The sequence below is a fragment of the Saimiri boliviensis genome, chromosome 3 (genome assembly GCF_048565385.1).
Source record: "Saimiri boliviensis isolate mSaiBol1 chromosome 3, mSaiBol1.pri, whole genome shotgun sequence".
Taxonomy (NCBI): Eukaryota; Metazoa; Chordata; class Mammalia; order Primates; family Cebidae; genus Saimiri; species Saimiri boliviensis.
This window is the reverse complement of record NC_133451.1, coordinates 99,956,187-99,981,025: the sequence shown is the minus strand read 5'-3', so window position 1 is coordinate 99,981,025 and position 24,839 is coordinate 99,956,187. Positions and strand designations below refer to the sequence as shown.

The 24,839-nt window shown below is 39.1% G+C and overlaps 1 protein-coding gene and 1 non-coding gene across 2 annotated transcripts in view; one reads left to right on the top strand and one right to left on the bottom strand.

Annotated features, from left to right (window-relative positions):
- The window catches only part of PAPSS1 (3'-phosphoadenosine 5'-phosphosulfate synthase 1), a 107,706-nt gene that overhangs the window by 1,470 nt on the left and 81,397 nt on the right, over positions 1–24,839 (top strand). The window contains exon 2 of the mRNA XM_003929475.4: positions 18,110–18,224. Coding sequence (XP_003929524.1) covers positions 18,110–18,224 — 115 coding nt within the window. The remainder of the gene's footprint in view (positions 1–18,109; positions 18,225–24,839) is intronic.
- LOC120363829 (U6atac minor spliceosomal RNA) lies at positions 19,929–20,054 on the bottom strand. Its single transcript, XR_005579263.1, has one exon. It is a non-coding gene; the product is annotated as a U6atac minor spliceosomal RNA (small nuclear RNA).

The following is a 24,839-nucleotide window of genomic DNA, read 5'->3' as shown; positions in this document are numbered from 1 at the left end:
TGGCTAACTTGGGGTATTTACAGATAATTTCTGTTACATTGTACATTTATTTACTCATTTATTTCCATTTACCACATAGTGGTAAATACCACATAGTGGGTATTCTATGTAGAGACTTGTGCTAGACATGGCGAAAAATGCGGGAATTACTGCGTGCCTTCTGGTAGTTCATGGTCTCTGTTTGGGTTGTAAATGGCATTTGCCAGGTGGTGAATGTGTCTTTGTGGTCCACAGTGAGTGGCATAAGACAGAAGTTTTATTGTAGTGTAGAGGAGAGATTAGTTTCACCTGGGTGTTTTGGGAGGGTTTATGGAGGAGCTCAGATTTCTGAGTCAGAGGGGGACTCTGTGGATAAGTGTTAAGAATAAGAATTACTATGTTTTACTCCAGGAACATTGACAAGACTTTTGTGACTGCTCAGGAGAGTTTTTGTTGGGAAGTGGAGGTAAGGTTGAATAGGGAGGCTGGGACTGTGTGATGCTTTTGTGTTTGGCTGCAGAGTAGACTTGATTCTATAGGAGATTTTTGATGGGGCTAGAACTTTAAATTTTCTGATCCCTGTAATTTTTTTCTCTCCCTCATGGAATAACCATCGTCTCTCCCTCTCTCCTACTTAAATCAGCTGATAAGGACAGTATGAAGAACCCATACCTTTAAAATTCCTATCATAGGATGAAACTGGTAATCTTGGAAGAATGTTCTCTGCTGAAGAAATTTAGACACTGGTAGGACCCCGATGTGGAAGACCTGGGGACCAGGCAAAGTTATAGTGAAGTTTAAATGAATTAATAGATTGGAAACCTGCCTGGCACATGAATACTCTTTATGTTCTTCTTGTTCGTTGATTAGTGTGACGGGCTGAAGGGCTAGGGTAAGATGGCAGTGGTACTAGAGAAGTAGCTGCATTGAAAACATTGAAGGAAGAGTAGAGAGAACCGGCTAGATTTAAGGGATGAAGAAGAGAGAAATGTTAAAAAATGGTCCTGAAGTTTTGAACTGGGAAGTGGAGACCAAGGTTGTTACCTGTGGGGAAACTGGGAAGTGGGTTGGGGATGGGGGTAAGGGTGATAATAGTTGAACACAAAGGAGAGTTTAGTGTGTACCAGGTACATTTTGAAATGTTTTACCTAAATTAACCCATTGAGTTTTTGTTACGTTTCTGAGGTGAGTATTAAGAGAGACCAGTAGTTAAAAGCAGGACCCCGGGGCTGATTGCCTGGGCTGAAATCTGGGCTCCACTATTTATTAACTATGTAACTTTTGGTTGGTCACTTAATTTCCCTGTGCCTCTATCTGCTTACCTTTAAAATGGGAATGACAGCTTCACAGGGATATTGTGACTGTTAGCATTAGCTCTTACTGTTATCATCCTCTATTACAGTTAGTAGTTCCATTTTATAGATGACAAAACTGAGGACCGGAGATGTCATGGAGCTTGTTAGTGTTGGATCCCATTTTAAACCTGTTGCATTTGAGGGACAGCCTTAGTAGAGATAGTGTATAGAGGAAATGTGAGCCATGGACGTAATTCAACATTTTCTATATACCACATTAAAAAGTAAAAAGTAACAGGTGAAATAAATTTCAGTGATATATTTAACCTAATATATCCCAAATACTATCATTTCAATGTTTTTTAATGTTGATATAAGTTCAACATTATTGTAATTAATACAAAGTTATTAATAAAAATCTGGAGTCTATTTTTGTCCACTTGGTGCACATTTCACTTACTAGCTGCATTTCAAATAGTAGGGGCATGTAGATAACATAGTTATAGAAATTGAGTTTTGCGGAGGTTTGAAATAACGGTTTCATGGTTAAATGTGAGTTAAAAACTATAAGGAAAGTAAATGAGACACCAAATACGAAGCTTTGGGTAATAGCTCCTGTAAAGGAAAGTAAAGGAAGTGTATTTGTGGGAGATGATAGGCAAAGAGATGGGAAAATCTAGTGCTACAGCTCTGGGAAACGTTTAGAATTACAGGAAGTTAAACTTGTCCATATACCTGTCGGAATAGTAAAGAAAAACCAAGAAACTGACTTGCTCTTGGAGCCACCTCTTAACTTCATTCTGATAAAGCATCAGATATAATGAATATCATTTTCTATCTGATTGAATCTTTCTCCAATAAGACCAGTTTTCATCTGCCCTTGGGGATGTGTCAGTTGGGATGAGGGAAATTTGGGACAGATCCAGATCACCTATTTTGTAGAATCATATTGGGCTGAATCCCTTGTGGACCTGCCTTACAGTGGAGTAGGGTCCTACTGCCACAGAGAGTCTGAAACCGGGCATGACATTAAGAAGCATATACAGTCCGTCTCTGGCTTGCCTCTCCATTCCCCTCTCACCACTCCTAAATTTCCATATTATACATCCTCATGGTTTTACATAAGCCTTTCCTTCTCCTGGGGATGCCTGTTACCTCCTATTAGGGGCTGAAGTGTTCAGAGCCTTGGACCATTTTCCCTTAGCTGTGTAAAATGTGTGGCCCTCATGGGTACACGTGTTCACTTGTTCATGGGCTGAATTACTTGCACTCTTCTCCATTATGTTGCATTCTGTCTGCTATTATCATGTATCTTGTAATCATAATTCATTATAGATGTTTTGTGTCTACACTGAGCTTTCCTGATGTAACAGAATTGGGAGATAAGGGGCAGGATGCAAAGTAGCTCAGGTATTTCTGATACTGAAATCCTTAGATAATTCATTAGTATCTTACAACAGCTTAAGTAAGGAAATAAGTTTCATATGTGGTGGGATTCAGATTACAGGTTTGTCACTTACCATCTGGGTGATCTTGGGAACATTATTTAAACCCTCGATTTTTCGGTATTGTCATCTGTAATAATGGAGATAATAAAACATACCTCATAGTGAGGCCAATAGTGCGTACCTTACGGCGTTATAGTGAGATTTAAAGACGTTAATATATTTATAAAACTATGGTTCCTGGCACATGACTACTATTCTTGTTGTTACAGTTTCATCAAATATGTAACACTTATTTTGTATGTGCCTTTGTTCCAGGTCCTAAGAATGCAGTGGTAAAAGGACAGAAAAGGGTCCTGCTTTCGTGGATATTACGTTCTACTTGAGAGAGAGTTAGTTAAACCAAGTAAATGAGTGAGCTGATTCTCCCTTTTACCAATTCTATCTTTCCCAAATAGTTTGTCCCCTTATATGTGGATGTTTTTCATAGAAGGCCAGCAGCCCATTCTGGATCTAGCTGAATACTCAGATGGTACAACAATGAAATAAGAACACAGAAGTGGGACACACAGCCCAACAAGAGGTCGTTATATTTGTTCTTCAGAGGATTGGCCTGGGTGTGGTCAGGGGCAGGCATTGGTTTTTTATTTTCCCCATCCTCAGTTTAACAGAGAATTGATCTTTCTGCCCTGGGAAGATGATACTAAAAAATTGCCTGATGAAAAGGGAAACTTTTAAATGTCTACCAACAACAGCAATAAGATGAATGATAGCAAGGTCAGCTAGATCTGTGTTGTCCAGTTTGGTAGCTACTATCCACTTGTGGCAACTGGAATTGAATTAACGTTAAAGTAAAAAAGTTCCGTTTGTTAGTTGCAATAACCACACTTCAGGAGCTGTATATGTGGTTAGTGGCCGCAGGACTTGGACAGCGCATTATAGAACATTTTCATCATCTCAGGAAGTTCTGCTGGACGGTGCAGATCTAGATGAAGCTTGTGATGGCTGCCACATTTTTTTTTCTGCTTATCTGTGCATTTATGGATTAGAGTATTTTTACTCTGTTCCCAAGAAGAGGAAATTTCGAGAGTCAGTGGCTGCTTTGAAATTTTAGTTTTGGGCAGTTTTGCATGCTGCCTTCTGGTAGTGTGTCCAGCAGTGTTAGCCTCCCCTTAGTGTGGTTGGTTCTTCAGATTTGAAGTGTCAATATGCTTCCCAGCCTGGCTGTGTTACATTGAATTTTGAGTAGTTTCTACTCCCGTGGTTCTCAATCATGTGAGATTTTGCCAGCCCCAGGGGACATTTGGCAATTCTGGAGACAATTTTGGTTGTTCTGCTTATCTATGGAGGGGGATAATTCTTCTAGCATCTACTGGAAAAGATTTCTTAAAAAATATAAATTTCTAAAAAAATTTCTTAAATCTGAAATGCAAATGTAAAATCCAATTGAAAATCAAATCCAATTGATGTGGCATTTTTTTCCCATGTCAGCCTGAAGTTGCCATCTCTTCCTCTGAGATGGATCAGTTACTCATAGTATACCAGGAACAAGACAGGAAAACCCCAATCCTGAATTGTTTTGAAATCAGATTAAAATTAGTTCAAATGAAAGGAATGATTTTTCTTTTTGGTATTCTCTTAAGTGGTAGTAAAGAAAATGTTCTCAGGGAGACTATACTGCAGTGGATTTAGAGACTTCTGCAAAGGAGTTTTGCTGTAGGGGAGAGAGATTGGGCTCAGTTCCAAATACAGTAAGGAAAAGTGGGAATTGATGGTCAGGGAGCAGGTTGGGGGTCAGTTGATGGAAAATTACTGAGAAAGGAAACCTTAAGATGTAGGGAGGATTCTGACTAAACCCGTTTTGCAGGGTTCTTGCTGAAGACAGGCAGGCAGACCACAGTGATCAGACATCAGCTGGGGGATGGTGCAGCTTGAAGAGTTCGGTCAGATATTGAGGAATGGGGGATTTCTGCTAAAATTGGACTCTTGAAGACATGCCCGAGGATAGGGCCCAGTTGAAAAAGGGCTCAGAGGAGCCTGCCTACTTTGGTCAAGGAGAGAAGTCTTGTCAGTGGTAATTATTTCTGTGGCATATCCTTTCCTAAAGACACAGTTGTTAAATTTTAACTGAATAATGATGGTGGAAATACTAGACATTATGTAGAGAAATTCAGTTTCTGTCTTTGGATGGATGGAGCCATTGTGCAGGCTGTTTCCTCTTATTCTCTCTGTAGATACTTTGATGCTTGCATCCCTTCCCTGTGCCTTTGTTTCTCATATAATTTTTTCTTTTTTGAGATGAAGTGTTGCTCTGTTACCAGGCTGGAGTGCATTGGCGTGATCTTGGCTCACTGCAAACTCCACCTTGGGTTCAACTGATTCTCCTGCCTCAGTCTCTGGAGTAGCTAGGACTATAGGTGCCTGCCACCATGCCTAGCTAATTTTTGTATTTTTAGTGGAGACAGGGTTTCACCATGTTGGGCAGGATGTTCTTGATCTCTTGACCTCCTGATCTGCCTGCCTTGGGCTCCCAAAGTGCTGGGATTACAGGTGTGAGCCACTGCACCTGGTCTGTCTATCATGTTTTTACATGCCCAATTCAGTGGTTTTTAGTATAGCCAGAGTTGTATAGCCATCACCAGAATCTAAGTTTAGAACATTTTCATCTCCCCAAAAAGAAACCCTATACCCATTAGTAGTCAGTCATTCCCAGGCTCTACATTTTCTCCTAGCCCCTGACAACCAATAATGTACCTTCTGTCTCTATGGATTATGCTATTGTTGGCTTTCCTAGAAATGAAATTATGTTTTATGGCCTTTGTATCTGGCTTTACTCATTTAAGATAATGTTTTTAAGCCTCATCCATGTTACAGCATGTATCAATTAGCATGGCCAACGTGGTGAAACCTTGTTTCTAATAAAAATACAAAAAAAATTAGCCAAGCGTAGTGGCATGTGCCTGTACTCCCAGCTACTTGGGAGGCTGCGGCAGGAGAATCCCTTGAACCAGGAGGTGGAGGTTGTGGTGTGCCGAAATCCTGCCACTGCACTCTAGTCTGGGCAACATAGCGAGACCCTGTCTCAAAAAAAAAGTGTTCATTCCTTAAGTGGTTGAATAAAAATCCCACTGTATGGATAATAGCACATCTTCTTTATATATCAGTTGATGGACAATTAGGTTATTCCTACTTTTTGGCTTTCGTGAATAAGTGCTATGAACATTTGTGTATATGTTTTTGTGGGTACTGTTATGTGGTTTTAATAGTTGATGTCAACCTTTGAGGTGGACATTAGTGTATTTTGGCCGCCCAGTCTCTGAACCTCTCTTGTGTATGTGGTGAATGCCCCACTGTGTTTGTGGTAGGAAACAGGGTCTGTTACAGATTAATGATTTCTTTATTTACCTATGTATAACTAGTTCCTTTTATGAACTGTCTGTGTGTGTGTGTGTGTGTGTGTGTGTGTGTGTGTGTGTGTCCTGAGTGTCCAGAAATGATCAATTGACAAGTAATAAACAGATAGTGCCAGGCCGATTCTGACTTCTAGGATTGTCATAGGGCCAGATTTTCCAGCTAGAGGTCATTGAGGGGCCCTCCCATTAAAGGCACTGATATAAAAACCTATTAAACAAGCATTTAAAAGTTCTTTAATCTTTAACAGAATAGTTGGAGAGCCATAATGTGTATGCAGAGTGTATGCATGACAGATGGTAGTGATGAGGTAAGCATGCTAGTAACTTATTCCTGATTCAGGAGATCTGTGGTAGGGCCTCAGATTTGCTTCCTAAGAAGCAGCCAGACCGTTCCTGTGTTGCTGCGTAACATATTTTGTAGTAGCAGCATTTTAAGAGTAACCTTTTCAAGTTGTTTTCTCAACATCCTCCAGCGATGTGTGATCTTCACTTGCTGTTTATCATTGATTAATATAAGATTAATTTCAGTTATCAGTTAACTCTGTAAACTAAAGGTTTTAATTATCAACAACTCTGTGAACCAAAGCTTTTTTCCATTGTATTCTATAGTCTCTTATTTATCCATATTGTGTCTTGGTACATAAAAGAAATGTGCTTGTTGCCGTTTCAGGGATTTCTCACTGGAGGAATACATTGTTTAGCAGTTAGTCTAGGGTGGGTGGTAGGATGGATGAAAGATGTTGAAGTGCAGAATTATACTTACTATTTGGTGTATGCTTTGTGTCTTTATAAATTTCACCTAAACATGCATAGTTCTTTATAAAGTCTTGAAAAATTCACAAAACCTGAAATTCTCTAAGTAACATCCTAGAGAAGTTAATTTTCCTTATAGGCAAGTGAATAAGATAATAAAATGGCCATGTGGAAATTAAGATGGGTGAAAAAGGGCCACTTTTGTGGCTGATGAGGACGGAAGTTTGTAGTATGTACAGAAAATGCACACCACAAATATCAGAGGCCATGTAATGTTAGCCTAGTGACAGGATTGTTAGTCATTTAGTTCTAAATATAGGAAGTATCAAATGGTCTTGAAATTAATTGTCCCATTTTTGCTAGATTTAAGATTTTCAAATGTCAGTCATCATTTCATTTGAAAGTTACACAGAGAACACAAACCATACTTCAAAATAAATGTCTTATATCTATCTTCTATGGGTACTAACCAGGAACAAAAAAGGGGTTGGGCATTGTGAAAAATATGGATAATTGTAACTTATTGTAAGGAGCATGACTGTGCTTTGGTCAAGGATAAGCTGAGGTAAACATCCAGAGTGACTTAGTGAGTTTAACTCCACTTGTTATCACAGCCATGCAGCCATAACATAAGAAGGCTCTAAGCCACTACTGGCTGTAAAAGGTATAATTGCCCTGCTGACATTGTATGGGTGCGCTTGCACCCAGAGAAGGAGAGAGAGAACTAGAGCTGTCCATCTTTGCAGATGCACGGGAGCGAGCCGGGACACAGCTCGTGCATGCCCAGAGAGAGAGAAAAAGTTAAGCTGCTGACCCTAAAGGGAGAGCTGGCCACACAGCTGTGTGTGGGAGCTGCGGGACTAAGCAGCTGAGACAAGGGTGAACAGTGTGAGAGAGCTGCTAATGAGACAGCTGCTGAATAAAAAACTACCTTTCACCTGCCTACGGCCCCCAAGTGCTCTTTCAGTTACCTGGTCATCCACTCACTCCCTTAAGACCTCAGCATGAGCTGGGACCTGACCCCAAGCAGGACACTCATAGTCCTTGTACTACTTTCCTAAGGAAGTAAAAATATATAGGCACAAAAAGACACCTACTTGTACATAAATAACAAAAGAATGATATGGGCAGTTAATGTTACAGGGACTTCTTAGGTACACATACTTACTCCGAGCCAGATCTATGTATTTCAACAAAACACCCAGACTATAAAGTAAGAAGCAGTAAGCTTGGTTTCTCTCTCCTGTGTATGGAAACTAGGGCACAGAAGACTCAGTATAGAAATGTACTTTTTAAAAACATTCCAATCCGGAGAGCCAAGAATAGAAATTTAGACCTGGAAGGAAGGAACTCTCAACCCTTAGTGAGTCATTAATGTCATGTTTCCTCAGCAGAATTATAGAAAGGATTTGGCTGACGTGGGGGCAGAAGGAAAGAAAGGGAACGTAGAAGAAGATTACATGTATAAGTGGCCTGTAGACTCTAAAAATTTGGGCATAAGTCTACCACTTTGCAATTCTGTAACCACCCAATACCCATTCGTTTTGCCTGCTGCCCACGTAGAGCTAATTTATCAAGACAGGCTAATTGCAATAGTGGAAGAGTTTAATTGATGCATTGCCAGCTGAAGAGGAGACTGTTTTATTATTGAACAAATCAGTCTCCTTCAAAATTTGGAGGCCCAGGTTTTTTAAGGATAGTTTGGTGGGCTGGGGAATGGGTGCGGCTGATTCATTGGGGATGTAATCTTAGGGGTGTGGAAAATAGTTATAGTGTGTTAAGTCCACTTCTGGGTGGGGCCACACAGGTAATTGGTGGGTCCAGATAGAGCCATTGATAGTCAGAAATGCAGAAACCTGAAAAGACAGCTCAAAAGGCCAATCTTTGGTTCTACAATAGTGATGTTATTTGCAGGACTAACTGTGGAAATTGAAAATCTTGTGACTTCTGCAATAGTGACTGGTAATCATTTATGTTTACACCTTAGCAGAATTCAGGCTCCTCTGATCTGTCTCACCTGGGGGGCTTTTATTATCTTTAAAAGGTAGTTTACTTTTGGGTAAGTGTTATTATTTAAACTAAAAACTAAATTTCTACCAAAGTTAGCTTGGTGCAAACCCAGCAATGCCTAAGGGCAGTTTGGAGGTTAAAGGCAAGTTGGGGGTTGGTTAGATCAGATCTTTTACACTGCTACAATTTTCTCACTTATTATTTTTGCAAAGACTGTTTCAATTCCAGTAGTTTTATAAAAATGCTCATTGATTTACTCTGAAAAACTGGGAGGTAGGAGAATGTGGCAAATCTTTCTTTTAAGTTTATTTTTTAATATGAAAAATATTGTTAAAAACTTTAGATGAATTAAATGTAAAAGAGTTTAAGCAAAGAACTATTCATGAATTGGGCAGCCTCCTGAGCCAGAGTAGGCTCAAGGGCCCTGGTGCAGCCATGTGGTGGAAGATTTATGGACAGAAAAAGGAAAGTGGCATATAGAAAATGGTAGTGAGGTCCAGAAACAGCTGGTTTGGTTATAGCTTAGCCTTTGCTGTATTTGAACATGGTTTGGACAGTTGGCCACATTTGATTGGCCAAAACTCAGTGATTGGCACAAAGGTAGGCTACAGTCTGTATATATCTCCAGCTAGGTTACAGTTCATCACATGTGGAGAAACCTTTAGGCTGAACTTAAGATATGTAAAGTAGCTTTAGGTAGCTTTAGGCTTAACTTGATTTAACAATATCAAACATACATAAACCAAAAAAAAAACACTCCTTATATCCAGAGTACTACATTTGCTGCCAGAATCTTTTTAAATGTAGGAGGCAAGAAACTCTGAAGGAGCATTCTTTTTAGTGATTAAAACAGATGATCTCTACTTACACTGTCTGTATTTTTTCTCAGCCATATCCTTGGCAGTTAGTTTATAGCTTGACAGATAATTTGTATGCATTCTAGCTTGATTTGATAAGAAAAGCAGAAGATATTTTGCAGGGCCCAAATCAATTAAAATTCATTAAATTTATGTTTTTTCTTGTCTAAGAGCAAAATAACTTGGAAAAATCCTCAAACAAAATGACCAAGCCAAACAGGTTCTACCTGTATAGGTAGTAGAATATGTGTAGCACCCTCAGTTTCCTTTTAGCACAGACCTTAGCTCCCTTTTCCTCCTGAGCCAGTATGGATGGGAGCTAAAGCTAAGGAGGTACTACTCCTCAAGATACACAAATGTCTATTTCTGAAGCCTCTTTGTTAAGTTCTTGGAAATGCAGAGCGGGTAAGTTATATTTGCTTCATTAATTTATTGAAAAGAAATGAATCTAGAGACTCATAATACAGTTTTTTATAAGTGATTATTAAATATGTAAAAGTATTAGAAATAAAGTATTAATAATAATGGTATAAATAATTATTGTTAATGAGATGAGTAGATGGGAAGGGGTGCAGCTTTTGTGGCATACCTGTTAAAAGAATTGTCACATTGTCCCTTTGGTCCAAGAGGATTATTCAGGCAATGGTAATGATGATAGTAAGATTCAGATGTGTGGGAGCTGGCATTTCTACTATACAGGATTGTGAAGGGGAAGGTAGGAAAAGAGATCCTTAATCTCATGGAAGTTGAAGATTTGGATATAAATTTAATTCCTTAAAAATCAAATATATGTCTTGGTGGATGTCAACAAAATGACAAAATGGGACTTCCCACAGAAACATTAATTGAACAACTATTCTTGCACAAAAATACCTTCATAAGAGCTGAGGAAACCAGGTGAGAGATGGCAGCACTGGGGTGTAGGAGAGAAATCAGAAAAACACATTGAAGAGAGTAGAAAGAACAGTTTTACATGGCCCCCACCTTGCAACCTCAGACAGCACAATGTGGAGAAAGATAACCCTCTGCTTAGGGGAGGGAGAGGGCAGTAAGCATAAGATTGTGCCTCAGAACCCAGCACCAGGCCCATCCCAGTGAAACCCAATGCTGAACAGGACCCCACAGCCCCAGACTCCAGGGAGGTACCCATGGACTGAGCCTCCAAGCCTACCCTGGTGCTAAGCAGGATTCTGCAGCTCCACGTTCCAGCTCCTCCAGCCCCCATCAATCACCAGGACAGACCCCACTGACTCAAGTTTTAGACTTGTCTTAGGGCCAGGCTGGCCCCAGTGGCCCTGGGCTCAGAGCTACCTGTAGTACCAGGCTGGCCCCCACAGGCAGGCACCTGTGGATATAGGCTCCAAGCTGTCCCAGCTTCATGCCCTCTCCAGGTTTCAGAGCAGCCGAGAGCCAGGTTGACCCACAAAGCCCTGGGCTTCAGGTCTGCCCCAGTACAAGGCCATTCCCAGTGGCCCCACCCTCCAGGCTGACTACTGCAACCCCATACGTTAGAGACTGAAGGTCTCAAGACCATACCAGTACATCCCAGGACTGGACCAGCCCCCCGGACCCAGGCTGTAGGACCACTTCTGTGGACCCAGATTCCAGGCCAGCCCACACCTGCCCAGCATCTAGGCCAGCCCCTATGGCTCCAGGGCAGGCCCTGTGATTCTAGGTAGACTTCACACCAACCCTTGTAGACTTAGGCCTCCATATTTGGCTCAGCACCAGCTGAGCTCTGCCTACCTGCTGACCCAGATACCAGGCCAGCCTCCCTGAGGACTCCAGTAGCAAGCCTCCCTGTGGACTATGCCAGATGCCCTTCCCGATTTTCTGAACAGGTGGACTGGTGAAGTGCTTCCCAGATGAAGTCAGTCTACAAAGACTGGAATAAGTCCCTACTTCTTCATTGTATAGATATTGATATAAGACAACAAGAAATGTGAAAAAAACGAGACTTTATGCTACCAAAGGGATCACAGTAAGCTTCCAGTAGCTGACTCAAAAGAAATGGAGATACATTTAACTGCCTGAAAAAGAATTAAAAAAATAATTATTAAGGAAGCTCAGCAAACCTCAATAAAATAGAAATCAGTGTAATCTGGAAAGCAATAAACCAACATGAGAAATTTAACAGATTAAAATTATTAAAAAAATAAATTCTGGAGATGAAATATGTAATGAATAAAATGAAAAATGCAATAGATAGCATCCATAGAAGAACTGATCAAGCAAAATAATCTGTATTTGAAGACAGATTTCTTTCATAGTTACTAGAAGAAAAAAAGAAAAGTAATGGAGAAAGCTTACAGGATTTATAGGGCAGCATCAAAAGTGCAAAAAGTTGAATTATAGGAGTTTAAGGAGAAGAGAGAACAAAGAGTTGCAAAGCTTATTTAAATAAATAACAACAGAAAACGTCCAAAATCTGGAGAAAGGTATAAATAAGTACAGGGAGCTCAAAAGTTCTAATCAGATTCAATCTAAATAGGACTACATCAAGCCATATAATTAAACTGTTGAAAATAAAAGAGGATTCTGAAAGCAGCTCGAGAAATAAGCAAATCACCTAAAAGGGAGTTCCAAAAATGCTAGCAGCAGACTATTCAGCAGAAACTTTATAGTCCAGGAGAGAGTGGGGTGACATGTTCAAAGTGTTGAAGGAAAAAAACCCTGCCAACTAAGAATACTGCATTCAATAATGCATCATTTACAAGTGGAAACATGCAGACTTAACGAGACAAAGCTAAGGAAGTTCATCACTACTAGACATGTTTTAAAAGAAACATTAGAGGGAGTTATCCAAGCTGAAAGGAAAGGCTGCTAATTAGTAACATGAAAGTATAAAACTCAATGATAAAAGTAAATCCATAGTCAAGTTCAGAATACTTGAATACTGTAATTGTGGTGTGTCAATAATTTATATCTCTAGTATGAATGTTAAAACTAAATTATTAACAATAGTAACAATAATTTGTTAAGGGATATCTTCACTGTTGAGTTCTACCAAACATTTAAAGAGGGATTAATGCCAGTCTATTTAATCCATTTCCACACTACTATACAGACTGACCTGAGACTTGGTAATTTTTTTTAAAGAAAAGAGGTTTAATTGACTCAGTTCTGCATGGCTGGGGAGGCCCCAGGAAACTTAAAATCATGGCGGAAGGTGAAGAGGAAGCAGGGCACATCTTACATGGTGGCAGGAGAAGGCGAACAAGGGGGAAGTGCCACACTTTTGAACTATCAAATCTTGTGAGAACTCACTGTCATGAGAGCAGCATGGGAGAAAGTGCCCCCATGATCCAATCACCTCCTGCCACGTTGCTCCCTCCACACATGGAGATTACAATTTGAGATGAGATTTGTGTGGACACATAGCCAATCCATATCACCATTTTTTCCTCAAACTTCCAGAAAATTGAAGAGGGAATACTTCCAAATTTATTTTATGAGGTCAGCATTACTCTGATACCAAAACTACACAAGGACACTACAAGAAAAAGAAATCACAGGCCAATGTCCCTGATGAACATAGATGCAGAAATTGTCAACGCATAGTAGCAGACTGAATTACATAGCACATTAAAGGGTCTGTCACCATTTTCAGGTGGGATTTATTTAAGGGCTGCAAGGATGGTTCAATGTAGGCATTTTTTTAAAATTGCATTTTAGGTTTTGGGGTACATGTGAAGAACATGCAAGATTGTTGCATAGGTACACACTTGGCAGTGTGGTTTGCTGCCTTCCTTCCCCTCACCTGTATCTGTCATTTCTCCCCATGCTATCTCTTCCCACCTCCCCACCCCCCATCCCTCCCCCATTTCTCCCCAACGGACCCCAGTGTGTAGTGCTCCCCTCCCTGTGTCCATGTGTTCTCATTGTTCAACACCCATATATGAGTGAGAACATGCAGTGTTTGATTTTCTGCTCTTGTGTCAGTTTGCTGAGAATGATGGTTTCCAGGTTCATCCATGTCCCTACAAAGGACATGAACTCATCGTTTTTGATGGCTGCGTAATATTCCATGGTGTATATGTACCACATTTTCCCTATTCAGTCTATCATCGATGGGCATTTGGGTTGGTTCCAGGTCTCTGCTGTTGTAAATAGTGCTGCAGTGAACATTCGTGTGCATGTGTCCTTATAGTAGAATGATTTATAATTCTTTGGATATATACCCAGTAATGGGATTGCTGGTCAAATGGGATTTCTATTTTTAGGCCATTGAAGAATTGCCACACTGTCTTCCACAATGGTTGAATTAATTTACACTCCCACCAACAGTGTGAAAGTGTTCCTATTTCTCCACATCCTCTCCAGCATCTGTTGTCTCCAGACTTTTTAATGATGGCCATTCTAACTGATGTGAGATGGTATCTCAATGTGGTTTTGATTTGCATTTCTCTAATGACCAGTGATGAGCATTTTTTCATATGTTCGTTGGCTTTCTGTATGTCTTCTTTTGTAAAGTGTCTGTTCATATCCTTCGCCCACTTTTGAATGGGCTTGTTTGTTTTTTTCTTGTAGATCTGTTTTAGTTCTTTGTAAATTCTGCATATTAGCCCCTTGTCAGATGGGTAGACTGCAAAAATTTTTTCCCATTCAGTTGGTTGCCAATTCACTCTACTGACTGTTTCTTTTGCTGTGCAGGAGCTGTGGAGTTTGATTAGGTCCCATTTGTCTATTTTGGCTTTTGTTGCCATTGCTTTTGGCGTTTTTTTTTTTTTTTAGATGGAGTTTTGCTCTTGTCACCCAGGCTGGAGTGCAGTGGTATGATCTTCGCTGACTGCAACCTCCACCTCCCAGGTTTAAGCAATTCTTCTGCCTCAGCCTCCCAAGTAGCTGGGATTACAGGCGTGCACCACCATGCCCAGCTAATTTTTGTAGTTTTAGTAGAAATGGGGTTTCACCACGTTGGCCTGGCTGGTCTCAAACTCCTGACCTCAGATGGTCTGCCTACCTTGGCCTCTCAAAGTGCTGGGATTACAGGTGTGAGCTGCCACACTCACCTAACTTGCAAATTAACAGAGGTGATGCACCACAGTAATAGAATGAAGGGCAAGAATCCTATGATTATCTCAGTAGACACAGAAAAATTTGACAGAATTCATTATCCTTTTATGATTAAAAACTCTCAACAAATTAGGAAAAGAAGGAATGTACTTCAACGCAATAAATGTTATATATTTCAAGCCCGCAACTAACATTATACCCAATGCTAAAACAAGAAAAGTTGAAAGCCTTCCCCCTAAGATCAGGAACACAACAAGGGTGCCCACTCTTACCACTTCTGTTCTTCATAGTACTGGAGTTCCTAGAGCACTTAGACAAGAGAAAGAAATAAAAGGGATCCATATTGGAAAAGAAGTTAAATTGTTCCTCTTTGCAGATGACATGGTTTTAAATATATGGGAAACCCTAAAGATTTCACCAAAAGACTGTTAGAATAAATGAATTTAATTTAGTAAAGTTGCAGAATACAAACTCAACATTAGAAAACCAATAGTGTTTTTGTATACTAACAGTGAAGTACCTGTGAAGGAAACAAGAAAACAATCTCATTTATAATAGCTACCAGAAAAATAACTTGGGAATAAATTTAACCAAGGAGGTAAGAGACCTGTGTATTAAAAACTGTAAAGCACTGATAAAAAAATTGAAGACAGATATAAATGGAAACATTGTATGTATTCAGGGATTGAAAGAATCAATATTGTTAAAATGTCCTTATTACTTAAAATGATCTACAGATTCAATGCAATCCCTATAAAAATTTCAAAGATTCTTCACAAATGGGAAAATCAATTCTAAAATTTGTATGGAACCACAAAAGACCCCAGATAACCAAAGCAGTCTTGAGCAACAATAACAAAGCTGGAGACATTGCACTACTTGTTTTTAAAACACACTCTGAAGCTATAGTAATCAAAACAGCATGCTACAGGCATAAAAACAGACATATAAACCATAGAACAGAACAGAGCAGAATGACAAATCCATGCATTTATGTTTAATTGATTTTTGACAGAGGTGCCAAGAATAAATGATGTTGAGAAAACTGAATATCTGCATGAAGAATGAAGTTAGACCCTTATCTCAGTTCATATAAAAAACTCAAAGTGATTTAAAGATTTACATGTAAGACCAGAAACTGTAAAACTGGTAGAGAAAAGTAGGGGAAAAGATTTATGACATTAGGCAGTGTTTTGTTTTGTTTTTGTTTTTTTGGGATATGACTCCAAAAGTATAGGCAACAAATGTGACTATAGGCAAATGGGAGTACATCAAATTAAAAATCATCTGTATGGCAACGATCAGATGTATCAACAGAGTGAAGAGACCTACAGAATGGGAGAAAATATTTGCAAATCATACATCTGATTAGGGGTTAATATCCAAAATAGGAAGCCAGACAACTCAATGGCAAGAAAACAATGCAATTAAAAAAAGGGGAAAGAATCTGAATAGACATTCCTCAATGGAAGATAGGCAATTAGCCAACAGGCCTATGAAAAAAGGCTCAACATCTTTAATTATCAGAGAAATGCATTTAAAACCACAATGAGCTATCACCCCACACCTGTTAGAATGGCTGTTATGAAAAAGGCAAAACTGTTGGTGAGGATGCGGGAAAAGAAAATCCTAGTATGCTTTTGTGGGAATATTAGTACAGCCATTATGGAAATCAATATGGAAGTTTCTCAAAAAATTAGAAATAGAACTACCTTATGATCCAGAAATCCCAGTACTAGCTATATAAAGAAAGGATGTGAAATTAGTTATGTTGAATAGATATTTGCATTCTCATGTTCATCGCAGCCTGTTGGCTGTAGTCAAGGTATAGAATCAGCCTAAGTGTTCATCAATTGATAAATGGATAAAAAATGGTATATTTACACAGTGGAATACTATTCAGCCTTAAAAATGGTGGAAATCCTTTTGTTTGTCACCACATGGATGATATAATGTTGCGTGAAATAAGCCAAGCATAGAAAGAGAAATACCATATGATCTCACTTATATGTGGAATCTAAAAAATTGAACCTGTAGAAGTAGAGAGTGAATGGTGTTTATCAGGGACTGCCAAGTTTGGGGTGGAGAGGGGGCTGGTGGAGGGATGGTTGGAGGAGATGTTGGTCAAAGGATACAAAATTTTATTTAGATATGAGAAATAAGTTGAAAATATCTATTGTACAACATGGTAATGATAAAGTATTTCTGAAAATGCTGCTATGGACATATGTATGTACAAGTTTTATGTGGTCATATGTTTTCATTTCTTGTGAGTATAATGTAGGCATGGGATTGTTCGGTCAAATGATAACTGTATTTAATATTTTAAGGGGCTGCTGTTTTCTAAAACGACTGTACTATTTTATATTCACAGCAACAAATGTATGAGGATTCCAGTATCTCCATATCCTCACCACTACTTGTTATTGTCTGTCTTTATTACAGCTTTCCTACTGGGTGTGAAGCGATATATCTTACTGTGGTTTTGATTTGCATTTCCCTGGTGGATAATGATGTTGAATATTATTTAAATAAGATGGCTTATTTACTTTTTGTGTATCTTCTTTGAAGGAAAGCCTGTTCAGATACTTTGAGGACTATGTAATTTTATGCTTTTTTTTTTTTTTTTTTTTTTTTTTTTTTTTAAAGAAGGCGCTTTGGGAGAATAGGTAGTTATAACCAGTGCATTCCACTTTTTTAATTTCAGAAGTAGTGATCTCATGATACGCAAAGGTATCTCTTCCATACTTTCTTTGGGAGTCTACTCATATGTCATCTTCTTAGCATTTCTTGTTCATCCTCTCTAAAGAAGCATTCTTTCCTCATCTCTGTTTCCTTTTTTACCCTATTTTATTTTTCTGCAGTGCACTTGTCACTCTCTGATGTTGTAATTAAGTTTTATTGGTTTACATTGTTCCCCAGTGGAATGTAAGCTAATTGAGGGTGGTGACCTTGTTTTGCTCACTTGGCATACTAGTAGGGCCTCAGTAGATACTGTCTGAATGGTTGAATGAATAACTGCATGTGTGAAAACACTAGGCTCTAGAGTCTGCCACTCATTAGTTTTGAAATCTTGAGCAAGTTGTTTACCTTTTCTTCATCTGTAAAACCGTAGTAGTAAGAGTATCTATGTCATTGGGTTGCTATGCGGATTAAATCAGTTGGCATGTGTAAAGCAGTAAATACCATACCAGTACTCTAAGGAAAAAAATAAGACTAGCTCTTTTATCTTTTTCTTTGCCTTTGGCATGTTACATAGAGTTTTGTGTGTTTGCAAGGAATATGTGCTTGCCTTTTAAAGGACTTACATAAACTAGATTTTTTTTTCTTTTTTTCCCTAGGGAATGCAGAGAGCAACTAATGTCACCTACCAAGCCCATCATGTCAGCAGGAACAAGAGAGGTCAGGTTGTGGGGACCAGAGGTGGCTTTCGTGGCTGCACAGTTTGGCTAACAGGTATTGTCAAGAGAGATAAACCAGTTTATTTTAAAAGCAATGCTTACAGGTAGCCCTGGACTAAGAGTAGGCATATTTAAATTTTGAGCTCTGTTCTTGTATTTTGAGCATCACAACACATAACTGACATGGTTGCTTAATAATAACATTTCTGTCTGGTATTTTTTTTGTTCTTTTACAGGATTGCTGTTAAAGGTAAAATCCACAGTGCATATTAAAACTACTTTCTAGTAGATACTACATGAAATTCTACCCACTTCTGAGTTCAAATAAGATCTGGATTCTGCTCTAAGAAGTTAACAGTGTATACATCTTAGTCTATTTTGTGTTCTTATAACAGAATACCAGAGACTGGGTAATTTATATGAATAGAAATTTATTTCTCATAGTTCTGGAGGCTGGGATGCCCAAGATTGAGGGAGTAGCATCTGGAGAGGGCCTTCTTGCTATGTCTATGACATGGCAGAAGATACCACATGGTGAGAAAGAGCAAGAGATTGAACTCACAGCCTCAATTCCCTTTATAGATGGATTATTCCATTAGTGAGGGTGGATCCCTCATGACCTAAACACCTCCATTAGACCCTATCATTCAACACTGTTGCATTGAGGATCAAGTTTCCAACGTACGAACTTTGAGAGACACATTCAAACCATAGCATAGTATAATGAGAAAGAATGAGTGATAGGGATTTTCACGAAGTGAATTTCTACTACTCAGCTCTCGATTTTGGCCTTTGATTGGGGCGGGGGGGAGGTGCTGTGTGTGTGTGTGTGTGTGTGTGTGTGTGTGTGTGTGTGTGTGTGTGTTTTGGTTTCCCTAGAGTCTTTCTTTGAGCTTAGCCATACATAGCTAGCTGGCGAGACAGTGAATTGATACAGATTTTTTTTTTTAATTGCATTTTAGGTTTTGGGGTACATGTGAAGAACATGCAAGATTGTTGCATAGGTACACACATGGCAGTGTGGTTTGCTGCCTTCCGTCCCCTCACCTGTATCTGTCATTTCTCCCCATGCTATCTCTTCCCACCTCCCCACCCCCCGTCCCTCCCCCATTTCCCCCCAACGGACCCCAGTGTGCAGTGCTCCCCTCCCTGTGTCCATGTGTTCTCATTGTTCAACACCCGCCTATGAGTGAGAACATGTGGTGTTTGATTTTCTGCTCTTGTGTCAGTTTGCTAAGGATGGTTTCCAGGTTCATCCATGTCCCTACAAAGGACGTGAACTCATCGTTTTTGTTGGCTGTGTAATATTCCATGGTGTATATGTACCACATTTTCCCTATCCAGTCTATCATCGTTGGGCATTTGGGTTGGTTCCAGGTCTTTGCTATTGTAAACAGTGCTGCAATGAATATTCGTGTGCATGTGTCCTTATAGTAGAATGATTTATAATCCTTTGGATATATACCCAGTAATGGGATTGCTGGGTCAAATGGGATTGCTGGGTCAAATGGGATTTCTATTTTTAGGTCATTGAGGAATCACCACACTGTCTTCCACCATGGTTGAATTAATTTACATTCCCACCAACAGTGTAAAAGTGTTGCTATTTCTCCACATCCTCTCCAGCATCTGTTGTTTCCAGATTTTTTAATGATTGCCATTTAACTGGTGTGAGATGGTATCTCAATGTGGTTTTGATTTGCATTTCTCTAATGACCAGTGATGATGAGCATTTTTTCCTATGTTTGTTGGCCTCCTGTAAAAACGGTGGTTAGATGCCACAAAGTAGGTGGCAATGCCTTAACCGTATGCATGTTGTCAGGCTCGAGAGCCCCTTCCATCCTTGTCAAGGGGAGTGCTAACCTTCTCTCCTTTCATACAACACTGATACAGATTTTTAAGTAGCTTTAAAAATCTTGGATCCTTTCACTTCTAGGAATTATATTTAAAATTTTGATACATTTTGCCACCTTATCCACTAAAATTTTAGACCAATTTACTCTCCTACCAGCAGTATAGAAGGGTGTTTATTTCCCAGTGTCTTTGTCAACAGTGGTTGTTACCATTTCTTAAAATTTTTTGCTGATTGGCAAAAAACATTACTCTTTTGTTTTTTTAATCATGTTTCAATTTTAGACAGGTCTTTGTTTTTGTATGAAAGAAGACTGCACTGTCACATTCTTTCAGTTTTCTCATTCTTAATTCCAGATAGTTGTTAAATTGTTACCTTTTTATTGGCCAGGTTTATAGCACTTAATGGGTCAATAGTTGCTAGCTCACCATCAGTTCTTTTACTATGGCATTTCCACTCATGGGCTCTTTATTTGAATCGTCTTAATTGTCTGTATGCTATTGTTAAATAATTTTTGCAAGATGGCCTTCCATGAGGTTCTGAACTACCAGAGGTTTTATGTTTGAGAATGTCTGTTCCTCTTTTATGCCAACTTGGCTGGGTAAAATATGTATTTGGTTCATTCTTTCTTGGTCTTAGAATTTTAAAAACAGTACTCTATTGTCTTCTGGCATTAAATGTTTTGAAAAAGTGTGAGCCTAATCAGCCTTTTCTTTTTAGGAGCTTTTTTTTTTTTTTTTTAAATCTGGATGACTAAAGAATTATTTTCCATAAAAATACAGGGAAATAGAGGTTTCGTCTTTTTCAGTTAGATCCTCATCTGCAGTTGATTTTTGTGTATAGAGTGAGGGAGGGATCCATTTATGTATTTTTTCCATATGGATAATCACTTGTCCTAAGAACATAGATCGATGAGGGTATCTTTTTTCTCTTATCTGCAGTGTCAGCTCTGTTTTATACCAGGTCTCCGCTGTGTGTGGACCCTCTGCTCTGTCCCCTGATATGTTTTTCTGTTCCTCTGTTAATGCAGCATTTCTAGTTACTCTATTATTATAAATCTTGAAAGACGGTGGAGGAAGTCCTCTTTGTTCTTCATCAGCAGTGTTGCCTTTTTTTTTTTTTTTCATTGTGACTTCCTTTTTTTTTTTTTGGCTCTTAGTGTTGTGTAAGTCTTGTAATAGATTTAACCAATTTCCCAGAATTCTGTTGTTAGTTAGGGATTGCTTGTATCTAAGGTTAATTTTGGGAGAAAATTGATCTTTAGAATAATGGATTCTCTTTTTCTTGAACGTGGTATTTTCTATTTATTTCATCACTAATGATACTTATAAATAAAGCTTATCTGGTTTTTTGGTACTTGCTTTATGGTCTAGTATATAGTAAATTTTCAGTCTTCACCTTGTTCCCATCCTATACCTTCCTCAATTGGGACAGGATGGCTAGTGTTGGCTGGAGTTTATATCCCTTCCCCCAGATTGGTTAGGTTCCAATAAGACCTCAGCAGGTGAGGCTTTGGTTAAATAATTTCTCCTGATGTCAGTCCTTGTTAAAAAGAATCTGGTACTCTGGTGTATTTCAGAATGGAAGCACACAGGGATTTTTCTCCAGTATTTACTGTGAACCTGATTGAGCTTCTGGAGGTGAAACTTACAATATTGTTGGAAACTCTCTATAACTAGGTTCTTTTGAAATTTTTAACTCTCAAGACTTGTCCATACTGAGCTTTAATTAATTCATCAATTACAGTTGAGGTTCTTCTGTGTGACACTGGTTCCCGCAGCACTTTTTCCCCACAGCGAGTCTCTGTTCCAGTCAGCAGTCACACCCTGCATTTGCCTGTCTCCCCAGTCTTGGGGGCAGTGGTTTGCCCCTTGTCCTCCCTTCACTTATGGATCTAAGAAGAGTTACTCTGTTCAGATTTTCACCTGTTCGAATGTAGTGGTGACTTTCAGCCTCCTCCCATGTGGACCTGGAAGACTTGCAGTTTTCATAAACATGCATTTGAAAAGAATATGTATTCCCCTGATGTGTGCAGTATTCTGTATAATACATTAAGCTCGTCAGTTGTGGTGTCATATCTTCTGTAGCCTTCAGATATGTATATGTTTTTGATAATGATGTTGGACGTGGAAGTCAAGATTTGTTTTTTCTTAAAATTCAGATGCTTAACCTGGATCTGACCAAGTTGTTGAGTGATTTGTATTCTATTTTCCTAGACATGAATCACTTTTTCTCAGATTTCATTTTAGGTAAATTTTCTTGTTTTGTGTTTCAACGTTGGTTAATATATTAACTGACCAGGGCTGTCATAACAAATTAACCACAAAATGGGTGGCCTCAAACAGAAATGTATTCTGCCACAGTTCTGGAGGCTAGAAGTTTGAAGTTAAGTTTGTGGTGAGTTTGGTTCATCCTGTAGGTGCTCAGGGAGAATCTGTTCTGTTCCTCTCTTAGCTTCTGCTGGTTTCTGGCAATCCTTAGTGTTCCTTGGTGTGTGGACAGATCACTTCAGTCTCTGCTCTTGTCTCACAGTCTTGTAAGAACACCAGCTGTTGGATTTAGGGTCTTCCCCCAGTCCAGTACGACCTCCTCTTAATTTAACTTTGATTATGTTTGTAAAGACTCATATTTCCAGATAAGGTCATCTTCTCAGGTTCTGGGTGGACATGAATATTTGGGGAACACTATTCAACCAAATAAAGCTGGTTTCTGTTCTTCAGGTATATCAGTTATCCTTTTCTTAGATTTGGATTGTTTATCTTGTATTATCAATTTCCTCTGACTGCTCTGTTGACTGTAATTATCTAAATGAAACTGTTTATGACAGTAATTCAATTTTCAACAGTGCTTATTCTTTGTTTCAAATTAAATAGACACATAAAATATATAAATACACATGTATGTGTGAACAGACACTTTTATTATAATTTAGGTTGTTTTTGTGGTATAAAAGTTTAGAGTTTCAGATTTTTTTCTCGTTCTACTTGATGATCAATTGATAGTTAAAAAAAAAATTCAAAAGAAAAAAAGAACAAGCTATTCCTTCCCAGCCACCATCTCTTTGTTCCACCTACTGTTACTGTGTAACAATTTGCCTACAACCCAGTGGTTAAAAAAGTGACATTTAACTGTGCTTACCATTTTGAAGGTAAGGGATTTAAGAGGGCTCAGACAGGCAGCTTTTGTAAGGGTTATTGCTGAGTTTAAAATGACGAAACTGAGGCCAGTATAAGAAAATTAAATGCCAGTTTATTCAGCTCCCGGGCCAGGGTCTATGGTCCCGGAGAAAGGGGCCAGAGAAGTCGCGCTGACTTCCTGGGGCGGGGGTTTTTATAGCTAGGAGGAATGAGCAACAGCTGGATGTTCTGATTGGGTCCAGGGGAGCGGGATTGAGACCGGGCAGACCACTGTTGGTTGTTGGGTTGTTGGGTGGGTTTTCTGGTGAGAGAACCGGCCAGGGTTGCATTAGCCGGAGCCTTCCAGGGGAGCCATGTGGCAGAGCTAGGTGCCGAGTGCAGAGCCTGGTGCCGGGTGCAGAGTCAGGTGCTGAGTGCAGAGGTGGGTATGTCCGGCCACCCGGCAAGGCAACCTGCCTTACAGCTTTGCTTAGGTCTTGCTTGGTTGTTGTCATGCTGACCTGAGCCACAGTCATCTGAAGGTTCAGCTGGGCTGGATGTCCAAGATGACTTACTCAGATGCTGCTGGTCGTCAAAATGATAAGAGCTGTTTATGACAAACTCATAGTCAATATCATACTGAATGGGCAAAAGCCAGAAGCATTCCTGTTGAAAACTGGCACAAGACAAGGATGCCCTCTCTAACCTCTCCTAGTAAACATAGTATTGGAAGTTCTAGCCAGGGCAATCAGGCAAGAGAAAGAAATAAAGGGTATTCAAATAGGAAGAGAGGAAGTCAAATTGTCTCTTTTTGCAGACATGATTGATTCTATATTTAGAAAGCCCCATAGTCTCAGCCCAAAACCTCCTTAAGCTGGTAAATAATTTCAGCAAAGTCTCAGTATACAAAATCAGTGTGCAAAAATCACAAGTATTCTTATGCACCAACAATAGACAAGCAGAGAGCCAAATCATGAATAAACTCCCATTCACAATTGCTACAAAGAGAATAAAATACCTAGGAATACAACTTGCAAGGGACATGAAGGACCTCTTCCAAGGAGAACTACAGATCACTGCTCAAGGAAATTAGAGAAGACACAAACAAATGGAAAAACATTCCATCCTCCTGGATAGGAAAAATCAGTATTGTGAAAATGGACGTACTGCCCAAAGTAATCTATAGATTCAATGCTATTCCCATCAGACTACTACTGACATTCTGACAGAATTAGAAAAAACTACTGTAAATTTCATATGGAACCAAAAAAGAGTCTTCTCTTCTATTTTTTTTTTTTTATTCCAGTTAGTGTTCTGTACTACCATGAATTTTTTTTTAAGAGCATTGGTACATTAGACTTTAGTATTTTATCTCTTCCCTTTCTTGGTTATGATGCTTGCCCAGGTGGCAAGTAATAGTTCATAAATGTACTCTTTCCTTTTCCTCCTTGTTTGCTGAATAAACACTGTTGGTATAGGAAGGTGAGTTGAAATGAAGGTGTTCTATTAAGATTAATTCTATTATAAATTGGACTCCCAAATAGTTGTAGCAAGGTGATTTGTGAGAGCTGATGATCCAGGAAAATGGAGCTACCTTTGTAACATTTCACTTACTTTTGTACTTTCTTTTTCTTCCCTCACTGGAAATAATTTGATCATATGACTTTTTTGAAATTTGGCATGCAGCTTTAGAAAAGTGATA